This window comes from Carex rostrata, chromosome 19, assembly GCF_964058835.1.
Source record: "Carex rostrata chromosome 19, lpCarRost1.2, whole genome shotgun sequence".
Taxonomy (NCBI): Eukaryota; Viridiplantae; Streptophyta; class Magnoliopsida; order Poales; family Cyperaceae; genus Carex; species Carex rostrata.
This window is the reverse complement of record NC_135936.1, coordinates 2299968-2323383: the sequence shown is the minus strand read 5'-3', so window position 1 is coordinate 2323383 and position 23416 is coordinate 2299968. Positions and strand designations below refer to the sequence as shown.

The window sequence follows — 23416 nt, the reverse complement described above, 5'->3', positions numbered from 1 at the left end:
ATTCAATTGGTCTGGGGTGGGTTGCTATGGTGCTCGTGTTTTGCTCGGTTTGTGGGAAGGAAGTTAGCCCCACGGTGGATGATACGTCATATGGCTCCCCGAGATTAGGGCATACTGGCGGTTTAGCGAGTCCTAAGCGAGGGCGCTTTGTCCTCGCATGTCAAGTGGGTGGTTACTGTGTGTCTTCCTCGGAACGAATCTGGATTCTGTGAGTACGTTTACTCTATCCTTTTCGTACGTATCTTTTTTACCTCTCGGTCCCGGTTCTCAGGGAGCCTTGGGGGTATTTATAGGGTCTCCCTTGTCGGTTTCCCGGTTTATGCTTTTTATAGTTTGATTATCGAGCCGGACTTCTTTTTAGTCGGTTCCCAGTTTAGGCCTTTGGTGGATTTGATTTGTAGGTCGAGTGCCGGGATTTGATAGAGGTCTTAATAGATTTTGTTTAAGTGGACTTTTCAAAAAGGATTTTATGAGGCTTCTATATATGGCCTTATCACATTGCTTCGTGCCAAGCTTTAGATAAACATTGCTTTCGTTCAGGGGCGGACGCAAGATTTTTGTCAGGGTGAGGCAATAATCGGATGCAAATAGCTTATCGGATTCAAACCCAATAGCGTATCGGGTACAATTCAACATAACAAAAAAAAATACCAATCAATATAATAAAAATCCTAAATTACTTGAAAAAAAATCAACAATTCAACATTTATAGGGAATTTAAAATCAACATTTTGGTTCAACTTGGCAGCCTCTGCCTTTGAATTAAAAAAAAAAACATTTTGGTTCAACTAATTTTCGCTATTTGGGATCAGCGCCTATTTGGGCTCCGCTAATTTGTTTCGTTCAGAGTTTATATGGGCTCCGTTCCGTCTATTATAATTCTAGAATGGGCTACAGGGGGGCAATTTGAATTTCAGGGAGGGGCAGAGGTCCGAAAAGCAGATTTTTAGTACTATTTTTGAAAATCCAGCGGGGGGCAGCTGACCCCCTGTGCTACAGTGGGTCGCCCCTGCTTTCGTTGACATGGTATAGATTTTGTCATGTACTTTTGTCTTGCTTGTAAATTAAAAGGAGCGAATATACAACTACGGCGTCAACTAAAACAATTAAACTCAAGGAAATATTGATTTGACCAGAAAATAATTATTTGAGTAACTATATATAAAAAATTGCGCGAATAAAATTATAGTAATGTTTTACATTAATTGACGCGTATGTTAATTGATATTATGTATTTGTGGAAATTTTTGAAGTATAAAATCCCCAAATTTGACAATTTTATTTCAAATAACATGATCAAATTATTACAAGAGTAATTTAAAAATATATATATAAATTTGTACGACAAAAATTGCCGCAATATAGCATGTTGTTGCAAATTGTATGCACAATAGATTATTTCGATTAGTTATGAAGTCATTTAAAATGATTAAATCATCAGGAGTAACATATACAAACTCAAAATTCTTAAATAATAACTATACACAAACAAAAGTTTTGATAAAATAATTTCCCAAAAAAATTAACACGTCACAAATATTTTCAATTAATTCTTAACATAAAAAATCACCCAAACTACTAATAGTTTTGGTCCAAATAAGTTGGGTTCATATCTTACCCCAGTATTCGGAGCCCCGTATAAAAGGCCCAGCTGAACAAAACAGATCACACAGTTGCAAAATCCAATAACTTGGGGGCCACAAACATTATAAGAGAAAAGCGCCGTTCAACCCAGAATACAAAAACTCTGAGAGGCCCCTTACCTTTTACATTCTGAGGTAGTCTTAAATGCAGCAGGCCTTGACCTCGCTGAAGAACTTTCTGGCAAGATAAACAAAGTTGTTCTTATTGATTTTTCTGGCCGAGGCCGCCAAGGCGTCTCTGTGATGGAGAAAGCTCACTGTATACGAATTCCTTTTTTTTTTTTTCCTTGAAAAAAAAAATCCTGTTTGGGAAAAATAAAGCACTCTTGGGGCACATGATATCAGACATTTTTAAATTGCCCAATGCCACATTCATGACCATGAGGTTGGCAATGGAATCAATTTTTATTAATCCAACAATAAAAAATAAATTGGCGAACTTTTTATTGGTTTAGTTTTTATAAAAATACGCAGTTTTGGATGAGAATTTTTTTTCTCTTATAATATATTTCCGTTACAACGCACATACACGATACTAAATTCTATTTTAAGCATATAGTTCAACAGCTCTTTAGGCTAATAATGTATATATATACTTTGTAATGTGTAGTATAAGTTCTAATAGATACATCAATAAAATCAATTGTTCATTTAAAGATCGTTGAGATTAATATACTTGCACATTTTGATGAAGGACTATATTTACTGTCACATTAGTCATCGTGTATTGATATTTTCATAAATAACGATATGCCTTTTAATTAAGCATGGATAGAGTCAAACTCTATTTTTCAATAAATACAGGAATCAAGTCCCTCAATTTAAAAAATCACTAGAATTTTTTTAATTTAATTTATGATCTTTCACACGGCCGAAATTTTATTTACCACTAATCAAAAGATCAATTTTTAGAGCTAAAGTCTATAAATTGATCTCTAACGTGAACTGAATTTTTCGAAATTTGAGTTTCATTAAGGAAGGTAATATCATATATATATTTTTTAAAATAAAACGCTTTTTGATGATATCATTTGAACTCAAATATTAAACTGTAAATTTGTTTGTATCACTTCAGTAAAATGTGATCGAATTTCGAGGGTTTTTTCCTTACCATTTGCTAGTAACCGAATATTATTTTCGGTTACTCTTGTTTTTTTTTTTTTTTTAATTTTAGTTTTACTCTCATAACTGAATAAAACATTCAGTTATCATTTTTTAATTCATTATGATTTTTTTATTTTTTTTATTGAAATATTAGAAATATTTTTAATTTTTTGAAAAATAGATGGAGTACTATAAAATTGAATTTACTCGAAAGACTACCACAAATAATCCGGATAAATATTTTTTAGGCAGAAATTTTTGCAGCTGTAAAAAAAATTAAAATATTTCTTAATGTGTTATTGGAAAAAATAATGTCTTGGATATGAGTTATTGATCCTGGTTCAAAAATCACTTCTGGGTAAATAAAAAAATATATTGTGACCCTCCTAGTAAATTCAAATTCTAAGGTACTCTAACTCTATCTATTTCTATAGGAGTGATTTTAGGAAAATACTAAAATCTTAAAATTATAAAATAACTTCTAACAAAATAGATGAAGTACCTTAGAATTTGAATTTACTAGAAGGATCACAATAAAAATTTTATATACCCAGAAGTGATTTTTGAATTGAGATGATCAATAAGTCAGATTCAAAACATTTTTACTTTTTTTCAATAACACATCAAGAAATATTTTAATTTTTTTACAACCGCAAAAAATTATACCTGAAAATATTAATATGAATTATTTGTCATAGTATTTCTAGGAAATTCAATTATATAGCACTCCATCTATTTTCCAAAAAATATATATTTTTTAATATTTTAATAGAAAAAATAAAAAATCATAATGAATTAAAAAAAAAGGATAACTGAATGTTTTATTCAGTTATGGGAGTAAAACTATTAATAAAGAAAACAAGAGTAATCGTAAATAATATTCGATTACTACTTTACTAGCAAATAGAGTGGAGGTAAGAGAAGCATAAGCTAAGGGATTCAAATTTACTGTAATTCGAGATCAGTGAACAATAACTTTAAAATTCGTGCAATTTGAATTTAGCTGTTGAACTGTTTCAAGATGCGTATACACAAATATCAGTTGTTTCAAAATGTGTTCTCAAAAAAAATTCTGACAGTATAATTCAAAATTGCAAAGATTTCAAAATACTATTAAGTGGATTCGGGATCGCAGCATATTTATTTTCAGAAGGTAAGATGAGATAACTAGCAAATGTCATATGGGATTTATTTTCAGAAGGTAAGATGAGGTAACTAGGTAATGCCAAATGGGATAATTGAATAAAGCTTTTGGTTACCCCATTTTTTTAAAAATTTTTTTTATTATATGTAAAATTTGTGGTGCGATCGTTTAATCCATTTTAGCGGCAGCACCTTTGTATGACACGCCAGCAGATGCGTAATCTGACATGACGTTTTCGTGTGGAAAAACCGTGACTGAAAATGTTAAAATAGCTGACATAACAGATGGCATCATTTTACAAATTGACAGATCTGAAGTTCATGCACTGTCACAAAATGTCTACAACTAACGCTTAATTACATGAGTCCACCTGCTGCAACAATTTTGATTTTGCACGTCAAAATAATAAAATATATATATATATATATATATATATATATATATATATTAAAATTAATTTGTTAACATTATAATTTTGACCGGTTGATTTTATACTAAATTAATTTGAATATTTAAAATTTTTACATATAGACTCATATGTCGTAAGGTAAATGAATTTCAACAGTTTAAATTCATCATTTGAAACTAATTTAACGGATTTTAGACTTAAGTTCACGAAGAAATTTGGTGAACTTAAGAACACCCTAATTCTACTCTAATTACATTATCTTTATTTATTTTTTTGTTTTAATGGGAATCATTCAACTTTTGATCCGATGGTCCGTTAAAAAAGTTGAAATAATGGTAAATGTAAGTCAACAATTCTCAAGTACCAGCAAGAAAGATGGAGAATCGACAAAATTAATAAATAAATCTTGCCATGATTGGTCTAGGGGAAAAATAAGTCCGAATCTGCTGTAGCGAGGAATTACAAATTCCGATATCAACCCTTCAAATTTTTTCATGCGTGGATCTCAAAAAAGTTCTCGAAAATAAAAGTAAGTTTTCATGCATGCATCTCGAAAAAACCTAATAGTTCAGGTCAGAATTATAGAGTCATGTAATTCCCCGAGAATTACAGCAGATTTATTTTCAAAAAATAATACTGTTCTCTCCAACCAACCACTGGAGCACATCAACTGCCCACCACAAAAAGCAATTAAGTTTGTCCTGCACTCTTTGCAGATCTCTCAAACTTCCCCAACTTCCCTTCTAACAAAACTTCAATTCTAAAAGATGGAGAAGAAGCAATTGCATTTCTTAGTAGTAACCTTCCCATTCCAGGGCCACATCAACCCAGCGCTACAGCTGGCGAAACGACTCGCACTCGAGAACAGCAGCCATGTCACGTTCTCAACCACAATCTCTGCTCACCGTCACATGTTCCCTTCTTTATCTGAAGCTAGCAGCTTAGAAACCAAAGATGAACTCATTACATACATTCCCTTCTCCGATGGACATGACGAGGCTAGCACGGGCGTGATTGCAGACTTCAATGGGTACATGTCTGATTTCAACCAGATCGGGTCTCGCAGCCTTTCGGAAATAATTGGTGTGTTGAATACTTATTTTGAAGCTCTTTCATTTGTTGTGTCATCTGTTCTTGTGGAAAATTAAATGATTGAATGAAAATTTCATTTTGAGCTACAAAGTGTGGGGCTCTTTTGCGTGAATTAAATCCCCGTTCAATATAACATAAACTTGATTTGATCCTCCTCCTCCACTAGAAACAGAGTTCACCGGATTCATGCCTCAACTGAGGGAGTAACTAGGTCATTAGCAATTAAAAGGAGCCTCTTATTTCCCCTCTTATCCTTATTGTACTGTTCAATTTTTTCATGAGCGAATCTCAACCAAGTTTTTCATGCACGAATCTCAACAAATAGTAACTGTTGGGATTGGAATACAGGTTCCTGTTAACAGCAGATTTATTTCCGAAGTGATTCCCAAACTGGGAATTTATATCATCTAACAAAGTTTTCGAGTTTGCATCTGGTGCTTTCGTTATATACTAGCATGAACCTTTTTATTTTATTTTTATTAAATACCAGCATGAATCTTAAGTGACCCGTGCATTACAGACTTGGGCCGAATTAGCCCAAATTCTGATTGGACGGTCCGTGATTGAAACTCAAAAATTCTATTATAACTCCCCAATCTAGTGATGGCTAAATTCCATTGGACAATATAAATGGATCCGAATCTGCTGTTATCCAGATGGAATAACAGTGTTATTCCTATTCCAACCTTTGGATTTATTTCATGCGCGAATTTCAATGAAGATCAATGGCTAGATTTGGAATAACAGTTCGAGTTATCCCATACAACAGATTTTAACTCTAATATAATTGTAACTCCTAGCCATTTTTTTTTTCTTGTCCAATTAATTGTTTCCCTACAATTTTTCCTTCTTTACAGGGAATCTCAATTCCAGTGGACACCCTGTCTCTTGCGTTATACACACTCTCCTTCTCCCTTGGGCAGCTGACGTGGCGCGTGACCATGGAATCTCCTCTGCACTCTACTGGATCCAGCCCGCCACTGTCTTCGCCATTTATTACCATTACTACAATGGCTATGGAGACATAATCAAAGCAAATCGTCACGACCCATCTTACTTGGTTGAGCTCCCGGGCCTGCGGCCTTGCAAACTCAAGGACCTACCGAGCTTTGTCACTCAATCATTTGATGAAGCCGATCCTTTTCATTCTATATACCTTTCGTTTGATCAGCTATTCCAATCTCTACTTAAAGAAAGAACTGATAAGTCGAAGCCAATTGTACTGGTAAACACCTTTGCTGCATTAGAAGCTAAAGAGCTGGCTATCTTTAACGACTTAGAAATGCTTCCTATAGGTCCATTATTACCTCTGATGATCAATCAAAATAATGAATCGGGAAACGGCGGGTCACTCTTCAGACATGATGAAAAGGGATACCTCCAATGGCTTGATTCCAAGCCAGAAAACTCAGTTGTGTATGTGTCGTTCGGTAGTTTAGCAGCTGTTAGAAAGGATCAGCTAGAAGAGCTATTAAATGGCTTAGAAGATAGCGGGAGGCCGTATATATGGGTGGTACGAAAGGATAACAGAGTTGAAGGCGTTGATTTTGAACGTGCAAAAAATGGCATGGTCGTAGAATGGTGCAATCAAGTTAAGGTACTCTCTCATTCTTCAGTTGGCTGTTTCGTGACTCATTGTGGTTGGAATTCTGTTTTAGAGAGTCTTTCATGTGGTGTCGTCATGGTTGGTGCGCCACGCTTGTCAGATCAAACAATAAACGCAAGGTTAATAGAGGAGGTGTGGGGAGTTGGGGTTAGAGCAGAACTTAGTGAAGATGGTGTGATGGAGAGGAAAGAACTGATGAGGTGCTTGGATGTAGTGATGAGTGATGGAGCAGCAGCTCAGATGCGTAAAATGGCAGTGTTTTGGAAGGAAAAAGCAAGGGAGGCAACCAGGAAAGGTGGGCCGTCTGATTGCAATTTGATTGCTTTGGTAAATAGTATTTAGAAAGTCTTTAATTATTTCAGTAATTAATGTTGAGTCTAGATTCTATAAGCCATCTCGGTGTACCTGATCATTCTGCTGAGTTTCTTATGAATGAAATTAATCTGAAACCACATTTCAGTGAACTACACACATCACTATAGAAGATAAAAATAAAATAAAACTGAATTAGATGGGAAAAATAATGATTCACGCGCAGTAAAATCTTGTGCATGATCTGATTTCCATAAGTGGCAGCATTGATAAAAGTATAAAACATACGTTTTGACAAAAAAGAAGAGAAGTTAGATCGGGCAAAAAATTTCACAAAATTCTTTCGTTTCAAAATAATTATATATCACTCACATCACATCTTTGTTTATTTAATTAATTAATCCTTGGTAATTTTCTCCAAAAGCACGTCAGACAACCCGCCTTTTTTGGCAGCCACCCTTTCCTTCTCTCTAGGGATGTCATCATCTAATGGCTGAACCAATGTAGTAATAGTTTTCTTTATTCACTATAATTGTCATGATAGCTACTACCCATCTGACCCTTCAAAAAAAAAAAAAAAATTGAAAGAACAAAGATACGAGAGGTTGGCAGCAATTAAGCAAATTGTGTTTAACGAAGAGTTTGCACCAGTAGTAATAGTTCCTCTTTTGGCATATGCAAAGATAACATATATATTATATAGTGCAAAATAAACCACGTTTAGTTAATTATACCATGATTAGGACTGTTTGGAAAAAAAAAAAAAGGTAACAGTCTTATTGTATTATAAATATAGTACATTTTTTTTTTGGTATTTCTATTATAGTTCAAGAATTTCTTTTGTCAAGTTGGTTGTGCTTATGTTCTCTCAACTTACTGGATTGTTTAAATTGTTCAACCAAATTGATGTCAAAAGGGAGGCTGGGGGCGTTGTAATTTGATTCACCTATATCTCCACCATTGGATATGAGCAACCTCGTGGCAGCAAGTAAATGCTGGAGGGGAATGCCAGGTGGATCATGTAGAGGTGCTGAGGTACATGATCAGGTGCTAGTGTCTATTATGCTGGAACAGGGGGACGGACACTGGCTAGGTCTATTACTATTAACAGAAATTGATTTTCAAAAGCTGGCACCAACATCATCTTTAATTCAAAATTCAAAGTGATCTGGCATGCAAAGTCTGATTGATAATAAACTGACACCCTATGTTTTGACTTTCCGAACATCCATTATCTTTTGGATTCTCAGAGTACTCTTTTACTCATTCAATGAATCTGACAGATGTCCTAATAGACTTGTAAGGGAAATAATTTACATATATAGGGGATTATTGAAAGACATATGTAAAAATCCAAAGGTTTTATTTAAGGAATTCTACTATTTTGCCCCGTTTTACTAAGGACTGGTATGCCCCAGCACCGTAATGAGCGGTGTAAATCACTAAATTCACCATTTCAGCAAGGTACCAGTTCTGGTACTTCAGATTTTGGGTGCACTATGATTCTGAAGCATGGTACCAGTTCTTGCTTGAAACTGTCATACTTATTCAGCAGCCAGCTTAAAAAGTGGGAATTCTGAACGTTAGTACCATTTTCACATCAAGATGTGTTCAATTATCAAATTACACACACACGCATGTTGCTTAGCGAAACATTCAATTATCAAAATTATGAAATAAGCAATAGCTGGTATAATAGCATATAATTGAGCAAAAGGTTTTCGTCACTCTAAAATATAAAATCACAAAGCAAATATTTCATGTTTTAATGAATCAATAGCCCACTTTGTTAATCAAAATTACCGTAAAACATTCTGTAATAGAAAGATATATGTCCTAAATTAAAAATTTATAAGATTATTTCCAGTTACCTTGGTTTACTCAAGCCGTACAACTTGCATATCGAGTCAGATCTCAATCAGATGGGTTGGATCTCCCTCAATACAATGACGGATTTGTATCCAGTGCAATACTTGACTGAGTTCAATTAGATCTGAGTCGTCAGTTTTCACTTTGCACGGATCTCAAAACGGACCCCTATGGCACCGAATTCCAATTGCTCTGTTGATTCAATGAGAGCTAATTTTACTCAGTCACGTATGACCAGGGGTCCAGGAGGGTAGTTTGACAATCACGGTAGCCAGCTGGGTTCGCAGCGATTATATGACCAGATTTATTCACAGATTTCATATACATGAATTGTAGTTTCCCTATAAAATTGATTCCCGGTAGAAGACACAATACCTACTAATCTATATTTTCTTATGTAATTGTAATCCATTCCCCAACTGTATGCCGAATTGCTGATTATTCATAGAAAATTATCTTTTAATTTATTACAAGTATATAGGCAGATTTATTCATACAAATAGCTGTTTTATCTTAATTACATACATCTCATCAAATGAATAGCAGATAAGATTTCCTTAATAATTAGGATCTGACAGAGAGAATTTTATCCAAGAAATACTTAAAGTTGCGATGAGACGACCCACCATCACTGAGCGCCTCCTGCGCCTTCTCCTTCCACATGTTACAACTCTTTCTGATCGCAAAAGCCCTCTCTCCATTACCCATGACCATCTCCAAACAACTTTTCAACACCTCTGCTTCCAGAACACCTTCTTTGTTCATCTCACCTCGAACCCCCGCCAGCCACTCCACCACCATCCTTGCATTGGTGTTCTGGTCCGACCATTGTGGCACAGCTACCATCGGTACACCACATGACAAACTTTCTAGTGTTGAGTTCCAGACACAATGTGTCAGAAAGCAGCCGATCGATGGATGAGACAGTACCTGTACCTGGTTGCACCATTCCACCACCATGCTATTCTCTCCATCTTCCAATTCTACCCCTGCTTCACGGTTGTTCTTTCGTAGTACAAGTAAGTACGGCCAGCCACTGTCTTTCAGCCCATGTTGTATCTCCTCTATTTGCTTCTTGCTCATAGTCGCAGTACTACCAAAAGACACATAAACAACTGAGTTGTCGGGTTTTGTATCGAGCCAGTCCATGTAGCCCTTCTCATCTGCTCTGAACAGATCACGATTTGCAGACTTGTTGATCTCATTCCTGTCAGGTACAAGCAACGGTATATCCGGCCCTATTGACAAAACCTCTGCCTCCTTTATGCACTTTAGAGCCTCGGGTTCTAGATCTTAGAAAGTATTTATAAGAAGCATCGGTTTTGTGCCATCAATTCCGGGTTTGATTCAACTGTCAGTAGAAATATCTCGAAAATTGCCTTCCAATTTTTATCCGTGGAGTTTGTAAAGAAGGTCGGAAGGTCCTTAAGCCTCATTTGGGGTAAATGCGGGAGGTTCACCACAAACGACGGGTCATCTGCATGGGCCGTGATCAAGTCGCGGTACTCATGGAGATAGTGGTAGTATACAGCTAATATACCAGCCGGTTGAACCCAATAAAAAGCTGTTGGTATGCCCCGCTCGAGCGCAAGATCTTTAACCCAGTGCATCTGCATGCTGTATATGATACAGGTAACAGGCCGGCCACGTGCAGCTAGATTGTCCAAGATGGAAGAAAAGGTTGCACGGCCAACTCGATTGAACTTCTCATTATAATCGATTATGTCATCTACGAACAACTTTAATCCGTGGTCGATCTTATCCATCAGAGTACGGTATGTAGGTTATTGGTCCGTCGGTAATTTCCTCATCGGGACTAGTAAGGGAGGGGAACATGAGTCGGTGGTTAGAGACGGCAGTGGAGGATGTGACTCGAGCACCAGTAGCTCTGGCTAGGCGCTTGGCGAAGCTCTGGCCAGGGCTGATGTGACCTTGCCCTAGTATTATGACAAAAAGGAAGTGCTGATCTTGCATTGTTGATGCCATTGCCATGTAGATATGGTAACTTGGGATCTGTCTTAAAAATATTTGGGTAGAAGATCAAGAAGATAAGGAGACGTTTGGATTTTTTAAATTTTCTTTCTCGTGGCGACGACTATATATGCACGGTAAGGAGTATATAGAGTGATAGTGGCGTGACTGTTGGTACGGGGAGAGGACGGGTATTACGTTGGAATGATGTACTTTAAAGATCAGCATATATTGACCAAAAAAAAAAAAATCATAGAACATGGAAGACTGGAAGACCGGAACCATATTCTCAAGGCCGGTCCTGAAGATTTTGGGGCCCAGGACGGAAAAAAAATTTGGGCCCTTATATAGACAATTTTTGTATTAATATACCAATAAATTATTAAATTTGTAAACTAATAGTTAAGTTCTAAATTAATCAATAGAAAGTTAACATACAAAATATGAAAAATAAAAGCGCTTTTTCAATAATATTGTGCCATCATACTAAAACGTTGCAAGTTGCAACATATATTTCTTCATAATTCAGATACAACTTTTTTATATATAGAAATTATTTAATGAGGGGGTTGCATATAATCTATCATAGAGGCTATGGCTACATAACTACTTATTTCTAGTAAATCAAGTCAAACAAACTTTATTGCTTCTGTTGTTCAAGATCATATGCAGGATATACTAAAATTTTACATAACATTGTTAATATGATATAAAAAATTAAATAATAATTATTGCAAATTATTTGGCCAAGTGAGAGCAAATCAATATCATAAACGATAAATGCCAAGTATACAAATCAACATCACAACGATGGATAACCAAAGTATACAAACCAAAGTTTTTTTTTTTTTGAGGAGAACGATAACCAAAGTTTCTTATGTATATATTGTACTGATTTCAATTCTTTGAATCTATTTCGTTGTGGGAATAAAATATCTTCACAAGCTTATTTATGAAGATTTTTTTAGCAAAAAAAACTTGGTGATTTTCATCAAGCAAGAATAAAAGAGTTCATTATTCTTATCACGGATTATTCCGTGCATGTGTATGTGTAGTCTTTTGTGTGCGGAGGCTCCAAGTTGATTTCCATTTTTCTAATTTGTCTCAAATGGACACATGACTACATCTTTTGTTTGCATGTGCAGTATTTTGCCCTTATATTTGTTTGTATGTGTTGAGAGAGAGCAAGGTCATTCACGCGCCTGACGCAGTGCATGACAATTATGGCTTCTAGGCTACTAGCTATCAGATAATTAATATGCCATGTTACACTATTTTGGGCCCTTATATACAACTAATATTTTTTGGGGCCTCGTTGAATTTTGAGATGTTATACTATTTTGGACCTTTATATACATTTTTTGGGCCCCTTGGATTTTGGGGCCTGGGGCCATCGCCCTGGCTGCCCTGGGCCAGGGCCGGGCCTGCATATTCTATTTATGTTTTGCGTACCAACGGCTTTGGTCCGGCAGGGGCAAAGCAATATTTTCTGCGTAAAAAAAGTGCATGTTTAAAATTTAGATGAAAAAATAGATTTTTTTTTTTTATTGTATATGAAACAGTTAGATAGTTTGATCTCAAAATATTAGTTAAAAAAAAATCACCACGCATGTGACAGTCGAATGGTTTACAAATTACCGCGATCTTCTCTTGAACCCGTATAATTAGAAGAGTAGAATATCAATGGATACAAGTTGGATACTTGGATGGAGAGATATTTTCATACAGTTTTAATTATATTCTAACTATATCCCTTAGTATTAATATTATTTATATTCTATTATTTTCTTACTAGTTAAGAGAACATATAACGAAAGTGAATGATAAATAATTATCAAATAAATTAATAACTTAAATAATTTAATAAAATAATAAATAAATAAATATATTAAACACACCAGGTTTGAGATAGGTTTATGTACTTTGCAAACAGGGCCGACCCTAATACTGGGTAGCCAAGGCGATCGCCCCGGACCCCAAGATTCAAAGGGGTCTCAAATAAAAAAAATTATTTTGCATATATTAAAAAAAGATTAATATGCATATATTAAAAATAAATAAAATATTAGGACCCAAATAAATAAATATAATAAATTAATTGATTTTTTGTTTTTGAAGATGGTAAAAAGCAAAAATCGGACCAAGCACTTCATTAGGAATATTGTATTTTTAGTTTTTACAAATAATCTATAATATCAGCTCAGAAACATCGTTATTCCAATGTACTAGTACTCTCTGGTGATAAACATGTATTGAGCACAAAATATGCTGAACCGACTGAACTTTAAGGACCCCTAATTCTCTTAGCACAATGATCGAATCATAATTGTTGAAGTACTGATAGTAGATCACTAGATTGAGAAGGCCGTGGCTGGCTGACCCAATAAAGGATGGAAGGGACACCGTATGCCAATGCCACATCAACTACACATGGAAGGAATGGTGTTCGGATTATGCAAGTAACATGCTGGCCACGTTCTGCTAGGCGATCAGTTATAGCTGATAGTAACTTGGGACTAATCGTTAACTCTTTTCTCATCCTGTCTGCGTTTTCATGAATGGAAGGATCGCAACCTGCATCAAACCCATCAGAGTAAGTGATAAAGGACACTCGGCGGGCATTGATTTCTTGATCAAGAATCGAGAGGGAAAGAAACATTCAGCAGTGTTGCTGAGATGGCAGTGGACATGGCATGATGGGATTATGGAAAGCAGGCGGTACGCCAAGTAGCATATATGCTGGATTTATGAGGCTTTGTGCTGGTATGACGACGATTAGGAAGTGGCGATAGTGGGAAGTCAATCTATTATAAGAATTTGAGTGATTTGTAAGAGATCTTTTATTCATACAAATCCTAGAACTTTAAGTGCTCACTTTTATTGTATTAGAGTCTTTAGTGCTCTTGTGCCATTTCTGTGCTCGAGTCGTGTGACTTCTCAAGCTTTGTAAAGACTCACCGGTTCCACTTTGTACTTTTTTCTCATTAGGTAAAGAAAGACGTGCTATCAAGAAAGTCGCGAAGTCCCGGAGACGTAGGCGTTAGTGCCGAACTCCGTAACATCTCTCGTGTCAAGTGTCTCTAAACTGTACTATTTACTTTAATTATTTTATATTTTAGTTTAGATTCAAATTATTCTAATTTCCGTCGAGAATAACTTATAGACACACTAGATAATTTTATTTAAATTAAAAAGTTTAAAAAGACCTATTCAAACACCCCCCCTCTAGGTATCTTTGGGATAACGGCGATTAGGAAGTGGCGATACCAATCTGGTTTGCTAGTGACGACGATTAGGAAGAGGCTTCAGTTTTAGAATGTTTGGTCATGGAATATTAGTATATTAGTCTCTCTCAAGATGCACACTGCAGATCCAAGGATTTTCAATGAAGAGTAAGAGACGGATGAAGGTACCACCCTGGATAATTAAAACTGGCAGAGGTTTGGTTGGGCATTAAATACTTAAGAACAATAATTGTCAACGGCCACTTGGATGAATCTCTGACTGTATACATAGTACATTACATGTTCTTGGCTTTAATTTTGACTACTATGGCAAGATGCTAGAGATTTTCAGGGGGCATGCGATATGATATAGAGTTATATGTTGCTGCTCATTATAACTAGTATTGACTTTGTATGCAGATTTCTTGGTCTTGAGCGTAAATAATCACAGATTTGCATGTGTCCTAAATTAAAAAAAATTCTAAGATTCCTTCCAGATTCCTTTCTTTAATTAAGCCAACCAACTTGCACATCGAGTTTAGGGGTGTCAATGGATACCATACAAATAGGATAGAAGCATTTTCATACTCATACCTACTAAGAAATTTATTTTACATATATTATATTATTATCTATTAAGAATTGACTTTACCTTATTGTACTCTTACCCGTTAAAATTATCGGATAACGAAATAGTATCGGCTGGATAACGAACGATAATAGTAATATAATAATTAATTATCATCTCAAAAAAATATAATAATTAATTTTATTATGTTTTACATATAACATATCAAAACTCATCATTTAACAAATATACAATCACATTACTAATAAAAAAAAATATGCAATCAATTCCAACTAAATTATTTTTTTTTATAAAGCAAGAAAATTTAAAAATACAAATATGTCTTCAGACAAATTCAATTATTTAACTAAAAAATCATGTTAATAAAAGCATTATGTTTAACATTTTTCTTATAGCAAAAAATATACACTAAATAACAAAAGTATATCACTAATTATTGCTCAAATATTAATGAAATATCACAAAAATAAATTTCACAATAATTAATTATTGCTCAAACATTATCATATAATTTTATTTTGTATAACTACCTATAGAGTAACGGGTACGAAATAGTTTTTATCCGCCTCCATATCTGTTCAGGTAATGAAAAAAATCCTTATCCATATCCATACTCGATAAGTTAAAAAAAAACCCTTACTTATATCCACTTAACAAATATGATAAAACAGTTAAAAGGGTATCATTGACAGCCCTAAATTCGAAACGGATCTCAATCAGATGGGATGGGATCTCCCTCAATACAATGACAAAAGGGCAGTTTTACATGCAAGCACGGTAACCAGAAGGGTTCGGCAGCAACTATATGATCAAGATTTATTTTAAAATTTTCATATATGTCAGGTGCGGAAAGCAATTTGGGATTTAATTATCAAGTATAATTTTCACTGGTCAAAATACAAGACGAGAGCGAAGAGGCGAAGGGTAGCAACTAGCAAGGGTAATGGTTCGGGCAGCGATAAATTTAAAAACAGAACACTGCAGACTGCAGTCGGACCCCGCTATTCAAAATGATGACCGCGACCGTTGAACAAGACAATCACTGCAGAATAGAACCAGGAAGTTGAAAATGGAGACGAAGATAAATGAATTATAAATGGAGAGGATGCAAAGGAGTTCGTTAATAATTCAGTTAGGCCAAATAAGCAAAAAAGGGATCATGTGGTGCTGACTTGTGGCATCGTCGTTTAATTGAGTGATCCGTTTGATCATTTTATGCAAAAATTCACTAATTGAATGGCCTAAAAAAAGGCCATGAGATCTACTGACTCGTATGATGAAAAGAAATAGGAAAATTTTAACTGTCTCTTCGTTTGTACTGTATCCGTTGCTTTTTTTCTATCAAATGTCAAAAATATCACATGGAGTTAGTTTCCAAATAAAGTGGATTTCTGTAAAAGACACAATACCTACTAATAATCAATATGTACTAACTGTATATGCTGATATTAATCGAATTCCTCTTTTTGTTTATTACAAGTATATAGGCAGATTATTCATAATAATCAATATGTATTAACTGTATATGCTGATATTCATCGAATTCCTCTTTTTGTTTATTACAAGTATATAGGCAGATTATTCATATAAATGAGTAATAACTGCTTTATCTTAAAACTATGCATCCTTTCATATGAATAGCAGAAAAGATTTCCTTAATTATTAGCATCTGACAAGGAGACAATTTTATCCAAGAAATACTTAAAGTTGCGATGAGACGACCCGCCATCACTGACGGCCATTCGCGCCTTCTCCCTCCACATGTTACAACTCTTTCTGATCTCAAGAGCCCTTTCTCCATTCCCCATGACCTTATCCAAACAACTTTTCAGTTCCTCTGCTTCTAGAACACCTTCTTTGTTTATCTCGCCTCGAACGCCGGCTGACCACTCCACCACCATCCTTGCATTGGTAACTTGGTCCGACAACTGTGGCACAGCTACCATAGGTACACCACATGCCAAACTTTCTAGTGTTGAGTTCCAGCCACAGTGTGTCACAAAGCAGCCGATCGATGGATGAGACAGTACCTGTACTTGGTTGCACCATTCCACCACCATGCTATTCTCTCCATCTTCCAATTTTACCCCTGTTATGCGGTTGTTCTTTCTGAGTACTAAAAAGTACAGCCGGCCACTGTCTTTGAGCCCATGTTGCATCTCCTCTATTTGCTCCTTGCTCATAGTCGCAATGCTACCAAAAGACACATAAACAACTGAGTTCTCTGGTTTTGTATCGAGCCAGTCCATGTAGCCCTTCTCATCTGCTCTGAACAGATCACGACTTGCAGACTTGTTGATCTCATTCCTGTCAGGTACAAGCAATGGTATATCTGGCCCTATTGGCAAAACCTCTGCCTCCTCTATGCACTTGAGAGCCTCGGATTCTAGATCATCGAAAGTATTTATAAGAATCATCGGTTTTGAGCCATCTTTTCCGGGTTTCAATGAGGATTCAACCGTCAGTAAAAGTGTCTCCAAAATTGCCTTCATAGTTTTATCTGTGGAGTTCGTAAAGAAGGTCGGAAGGTCCTTAATCCTCATTTGGGGTAAATGTGGGAGGTTAACCACAAACAACGGGTCATCTGCATGGGCGGTGATCAAGTCGCGGTACCCACTGCGATAATGGTAGTATAAGACTAACATACCAGCCGGTTGGACCCAGTAAAAGGCCGTTGGTATGCCCCGCTCAAGCGCAAGATCTTTAGCCCAGTGCATCTGCATACTGTAAATGATACGGGTAACAGGACGACCACGTGCAGCTAGATTGTCCAAGATGGAAGAAAAAGTTACATGGCCAACTCGATTGAGCTTCTCGTGATAGTCGATCGGGTCATTTATGAACCACTTTACTCCGTCGTCGTATCCATCGGAGTACGGTATGTAGGTTATTGGTCCGTCGGTAATTTCCTCATCAGGACTAGTAAGGGAGGGGAACATGAGTCGGTGGTTAGAGACGGCAGTGGAGAATGTGATTCGAGCACCAGTAGCTCTGGCTAGGCGCTTGGCAAAGCTCCGGCCAGGGTTGATGTGACCTTGCCCGTGCATTATGACAAATAGGAAGTGCTGATTTTTTAGCTCCATTGTTGATGCCATTGCCATGTAGATACGGTACGTCGGTAACTTGGATAGGTCTTAGATATATGTGGGTAGAAGATCAAGATAATAAGGAAACGTGTGTGCTTTTCTTTCTTTCTTTCTGTCTTGTGGTGTGGGGAACTGGGGATTATAAATGCATGGTGAGAGTATATATAGAGTGAGAGCTGTCATTAACATTTTGGGTACGGCTAGCAGGCTGCTGCTATTGAAGAACATTAGTCAGTGCGTAATCACTCATGTCACGCTGCTATTGAAGAACATTAGTCAGTGCGTAATCACTCATGTCACGCGTAACTCGCGTGTTACGTGACGTGACCATTCACATGATGCGACTGCATTCGAGCGAATATTTAGGTTTTTCTTTTAGCATGGAATATTTAGGTAATACCGGAACTCATGTAGTAAAGGTTTTTATTTTCTCTAATTTAATCTAATGAATATTTATAATTTGAATTTTTAAAGTAATGTTAAATGTCCAACAATTTTTTCAAAAAAAAAATTACAATATTATTTACTTATTTTATAATTTTTCATATTTTTTACATATTTTTCCGTATTTTCAACAATTTAAATTAAAATATAAAAAAAAGTTTGACGTGACTAATTTAAATAATACCGGTACTCATGTAGTAATGATTTTTATTTTCTCTAATTTAATCTAATGAATATTTATAAACGGCGTGACTACACGTGACGTAACTATTCACGTGACGTGATTATCTATCCCCATATTGATCACGTCACGTGAAAAAAAAAAGTTGATCACATCACATCATGTCACGATGTGTCACGTATTTCCTTCTTTATCTACTACACATAACTATTTGAAATTTTTTGTTACGTTTTTTATTCAATTCATAAAAAATGCATAAAAATTTACGGATTATAATTTATTTGGTCATTGCTGATGTTTTTATTTTCATGTTGGTCATTGCATAAAAATATACATGCACTCAGAGGCGGAAGGTAATAGACTCAAAAGGAGGTTAAGCTACCTCCATGCATTAAAAATTTGTAATTTTGTTCTTTAATTTTTACATATAATAATACTTTTAACTCTTTTATAAAATAAAATTACACTATCTTTTATTTTCTAGCTCCCCTTATCTCAATATTCTAGTTCCACCAGCACGCACCAGTTTGATTGATCGGTCAAATATTTTCTTAACACCAACACAATCAATATAAATAACCAAACAATGTCAATAATAAATCATCTAACATGAATAAAAAAACAATATAACCCATATAAATAATAAAAGCTAACAAACTGAATGACAAAGCAATCAATGTAAAATATAAAATACATATTGAATAGTAAGAACAACGGATTTTTTTTTTTTTAATAAGCGCCGATTTCATTTAACATCAGAGTAAATTACAAGCTTATTCTAACGTAGGTATTCTTATTACATAAAGATAGTATCATATATACTGAACTATTTGTAAAATTTCTCTATTAAAAATTAAAGAGAAGAGGAAAAATAAAACCAGTGTTACAAAATATTCAGTTCGTGTCATATTAGCAAGTTAATGGGCCTGTTCATTCCCTTCTTGTGATATGCAAACGTAACAGTAGAGTGAGTGTGACTACATCATGTCAACACCGCCTAGAAGAATACGCACCTGAGAGGCACTGAATCAGACCAGACCAGAACAATCACCCATTCAGCCAATGAGGCACTGAATCAAATCGGACAGGGAACAGAATCAACCGGGCCAGGACCGTCACCACTCAACTGAGGAGGCACTAAATCAAACCAGACTGGAAGCTGAGTTGATCGGACCAGGACAGTCACCTCATAGGAGGCCACAATAGTGGAAAGAGGCAGAAGGAGAGGAGGGAAGGAGGAAGAAGAAAACACATCACCATTATTATCATCGGCCACAACCACAGCAACATATACTTATTCATATATAGTAATATTAGATACTACGGCAGACGGAGCGAATTTACAGCACCCTTAGTCGAAATTGAAGCAGAGTTTAGAACTAAAAAGAAGAGTTTCGAACCGAGACAGACTCAGTTCGAGTTCAATTCAAACCAATTTTGAACTAAATTGAATTTTATTCGTTTCAGAATCAAGCTAGTTTGATTCATTTCGAACTATTTTTTTTTCAAATCGAACTCAATTGAATCACGAGTTACGAGTTTTTTATGCACATCTAGACTCGGACTATCTAGTTTTCCAACAACCCCAATATTTCTCAAAATAGTAAAACAAAAATGCAGATTATTAGGACGTGTTTGTCCTCGTATGATCGATTACATAAGATATATTTTTTCGGACGTGGAATCCTTCAATTTAATTATGATAATTTATTTTATTGGCGAGAATAAAAGTGTTTAACAACATTGGGACGATCAAAATTAAATAAATTAAATAAAATTCAAAAAATGGTTCGAATAAATTAAAATTTTCGAAAATAAATTCAGGTTGTCAAAATAATAGAACTTACAAAGGTAAATCAATCATTACTACTTTAACAATAAAATATATTTTCTTGTATTTATAATGAGTATTGTCACATAAGAATTTGTTTATATTGTTCAATTATGAAATATATACTTAGAGTATGGCTAAATTGCTACCAGTAGCACTTCGATCTAAATGTTTACGGGGTCATATCTTCGTATTTGATGTTCAAACAACAAATTCAATCCGTTAGATGTTCAATCTATATTAAAATGTGCTTGGAGACCAAATTTTACATTTTTTGAAATTTTTTTACTATTTATTAAGATGGTTTGAAATCGCTGTTTTTTAATGGTACAGAATTTTAATAAAAACAGCGATTTTTAAACCATCTTAATAAATAGTAAACAAATTCCAAAAAAATATAAAATTTGGTCTCCAAGCACATTTTAATATAGATTGAACATCTAACAGTTTGAATTTGTTGTTTGAACATCAAATACTAAGATATGACCCCGTAAGCACTTAGATCGAAGTGCTACCGGTAGCAATTTAGTCATACTCTATATCAGAACTCCTATAATAGCACGTTGAATTAAAGGGGACTGAATGGTGTATCTGTCCAGAAGCAATCTGAGCCTTCCATTCAGCAAATCCAACGGTTGTAAACTATGGTATTAAATATAAGATATTGTATATGCATTTTATGCATCCGTTTGTATATAAGTCTGAAATTAATTATAAAGCAACTCGCCACATACTAAACTACATCAAAAGTTTCTCTCTATTTTTCACCTTTTTCCTTTCCCGATGCACTGAAAACGCGTCTTTCCTTTTGCTTTCCTCTCTTCGGTTCCAATGATCCCCTCCCTCTTTTCTCTCTTCGTTATCTCCTCCAAGAAAAACACTAATCCTAGCTCGATCGGCGTGCGCCTGACAACGGCGATGCTGCTACTGCTCCCGTACGACGCGCTGGAGCTGGTGATCACTGGCGAGATCATGAGGCTCCACCACCAGAAGCACCATCAAACGTATGTGACCAACTATAACACGGCGTTTGAGCTTCTTGATAGGCCATGGAGAAGGGAGATGCATCAGTTGTCGTAGGTCTCAAATCGGCCATGAAATTCAATGGCGGAGGTTTAATATAACTCACTCTTTTTTTTGCCTTGTTAAATATTTTTAATTAGATCATTCTGTTCTGAGCTTTAATGAGGAACAAATTTAATTCATGTGTTTTTACTGTTAGTTAGTTTTAATGAGAAATATAATAGTTGCAATAATAAATTTAATTCTGTACCAATCACTTGCAAATTTGTCTTTACTTCATATTTTGTGTCTGCCTATATCAACTTAGATGGTAACGACATCTCAAACCTATAACGCAGTTCATTATTTTGATTGAAATTGATCATTTTTGTATTGGATTTTGATGTCTGAATTAGAGAGATGAGCAGAAATTTAGAATGTTATTACTGGTTCAATTTCCATTTTTATGTTGAACTAGGTTGTACGATAATTAGAGCCAGCTATAGTGTGTAGAAAATGAGATTCGACCTCTGATTATTTCATCTTTGGCTCTTACAAGCTCATATTATATTATTTTTATTATTCAAAATAAGCAAGTTGTTTGTTAAAATGAACTTAGTGTCTTATACTAAGATAATAGTTGAATGCAAACATTAGTTATTTTTTGAAGCAAATTGTATATTTTGGAATTTAGGTCATCAAGTAATTTTTGCACCGAGGTGCTCTCTTCATTGACATCCTAATTGCCCGTCTCTTCTCAAGTCTTCTAAGCTCTCTTTCCCTGGTTTCAATTTTAGCACAATCAGGTAAGTGGCACTGCTCCATTCTTACTTTGATTAATTGGAGGGGCTGATTTGGTAATTCGGTGATGGCTTGGCAGTATGCTTATGAAATTAGAACTAAATGAGTACACAAGCCTTGTGAACCCTTTGTATTTTGTAATCTCTTTTGTCTAGGCACATCTCACAATAATGATACATTTATGAACTTGTTCTAAAAAGCAGCTGCAATAGGTTGTGGGTTGATATCAGCAAATATGTCAGAAATTAACTCGAGACCCCACTTCAACTATCTTTTTTTTTTCATAGTTGTATATAGCTATTGCATAGCTGTGAATTCACTACCTTGTTTTTCTTTTATTTTTTACTGAATATGTAGTATGGACCATGTAGTCAGATGAACTTGTGCAATTAGAGGCAAGAAGGGTAAGAACCGAGCAAACAATATATTTGACCAATTTGTATGGAAAATGATGTTTGCAATTGTGAATGTTTTCAAGGTCTAATTTGTAAAATTTGCTGTTATCAACATTTGAGCCTTAAATTTCTAAAAAATGAGGCAAACTTGCATGTCGTACCAGGAACAGTACCATAACAAATGACAACTCATTCACATATGATTTTCAACAATTCTTTCTTTTTGTAAAATTTTTAAAAAAGGAAGATTATGAATTTGCTTTTAGGTGTGATGAATGTAAAATTTGGTACAGTACCAGTCATTGCCTGAACTTGCTTTTCATACGATGAATGTGATTTTACTTGCTTTGTAATAAGATTTGAGTCTAAGGTGGGTTGTGTGTTTTAGTTGGTACATATACTACCCTGACAAGAGAAGAAAGAGAAACAATTAGTGGGGTTGGATGGCAGGTTTAAGGGATGGTGATTTTTTTTCTTAGTATAAGATGTTTTAGATAATATGAAGTGCTACTGTTTTTTATCAATGTTCTGTTTCAATTTATTTTTTTGGAGGTTTAAATGACAACATTTGTCATTGGTGTTTTGTTATTTTGTTTTATTAGTCTAAGCTATGTAACCATCCGTCTATTATGAAAGAATTTATGCTGGCAGTTTTGTCATAATATTATATCATTTAATTATGTTTAATTTTGTTACTTACATTATCTTATCAT

At 35.1% G+C, this 23416-nt stretch overlaps 2 protein-coding genes, 1 long non-coding RNA gene and 2 pseudogenes across 3 annotated transcripts; 2 read left to right on the top strand and 3 right to left on the bottom strand.

The window, feature by feature from the left end:
• The first annotated feature begins 4961 nt into the window (after positions 1 to 4961).
• LOC144571627 (UDP-glycosyltransferase 75C1-like) lies at positions 4962 to 7363 on the top strand. Its single transcript, XM_078320979.1, has 2 exons — positions 4962 to 5383; positions 6250 to 7363. The coding sequence occupies exons 1-2, from the start codon at positions 5068 to 5070 to the stop codon at positions 7338 to 7340; spliced, it is 1407 nt and encodes a 468-aa protein (XP_078177105.1). The 5' UTR covers positions 4962 to 5067; the 3' UTR covers positions 7341 to 7363.
• Positions 7364 to 9599: 2236 nt separating this feature from the next.
• Positions 9600 to 11238, bottom strand: LOC144571629 (phloretin 4'-O-glucosyltransferase-like). Its single transcript, XM_078320980.1, has one exon. The coding sequence runs from the start codon at positions 10326 to 10328 to the stop codon at positions 9744 to 9746; it is 585 nt and encodes a 194-aa protein (XP_078177106.1). The 5' UTR covers positions 10329 to 11238; the 3' UTR covers positions 9600 to 9743.
• On the bottom strand, positions 10484 to 11171 carry LOC144571628 (cyanidin 3-O-rutinoside 5-O-glucosyltransferase-like; annotated as a pseudogene).
• A 5248-nt stretch (positions 11239 to 16486) lies between the features above and the next one.
• Positions 16487 to 18161, bottom strand: LOC144571702 (UDP-glycosyltransferase 75C1 pseudogene; annotated as a pseudogene).
• Positions 18162 to 21357: 3196 nt separating this feature from the next.
• Positions 21358 to 22815, top strand: LOC144571722 (uncharacterized). Its single transcript, XR_013517562.1, has 2 exons — positions 21358 to 21618; positions 22202 to 22815. It is a non-coding gene; the product is annotated as an uncharacterized LOC144571722 (long non-coding RNA).
• The last annotated feature ends 601 nt before the right edge of the window (positions 22816 to 23416 follow it).

What these genes read in the sequence shown, in the direction of transcription:
- LOC144571627 (XM_078320979.1), top strand. Translation starts at nt 5,068, where the DNA reads ATGGAGAAGAAGCAATTGCATTTCTTAGTAGTAACCTTCCCATTCCAG. An exon ending in CAGCCTTTCGGAAATAATTG is followed by an intron (nt 5,384 to 6,249) that starts GTGTGTTGAATA and finishes CCTTCTTTACAG; the next exon opens with GGAATCTCAATTCCAGTGGA.
- LOC144571629 (XM_078320980.1), bottom strand. Translation starts at nt 10,328, where the DNA reads ATGGACTGGCTCGATACAAAACCCGACAACTCAGTTGTTTATGTGTCT.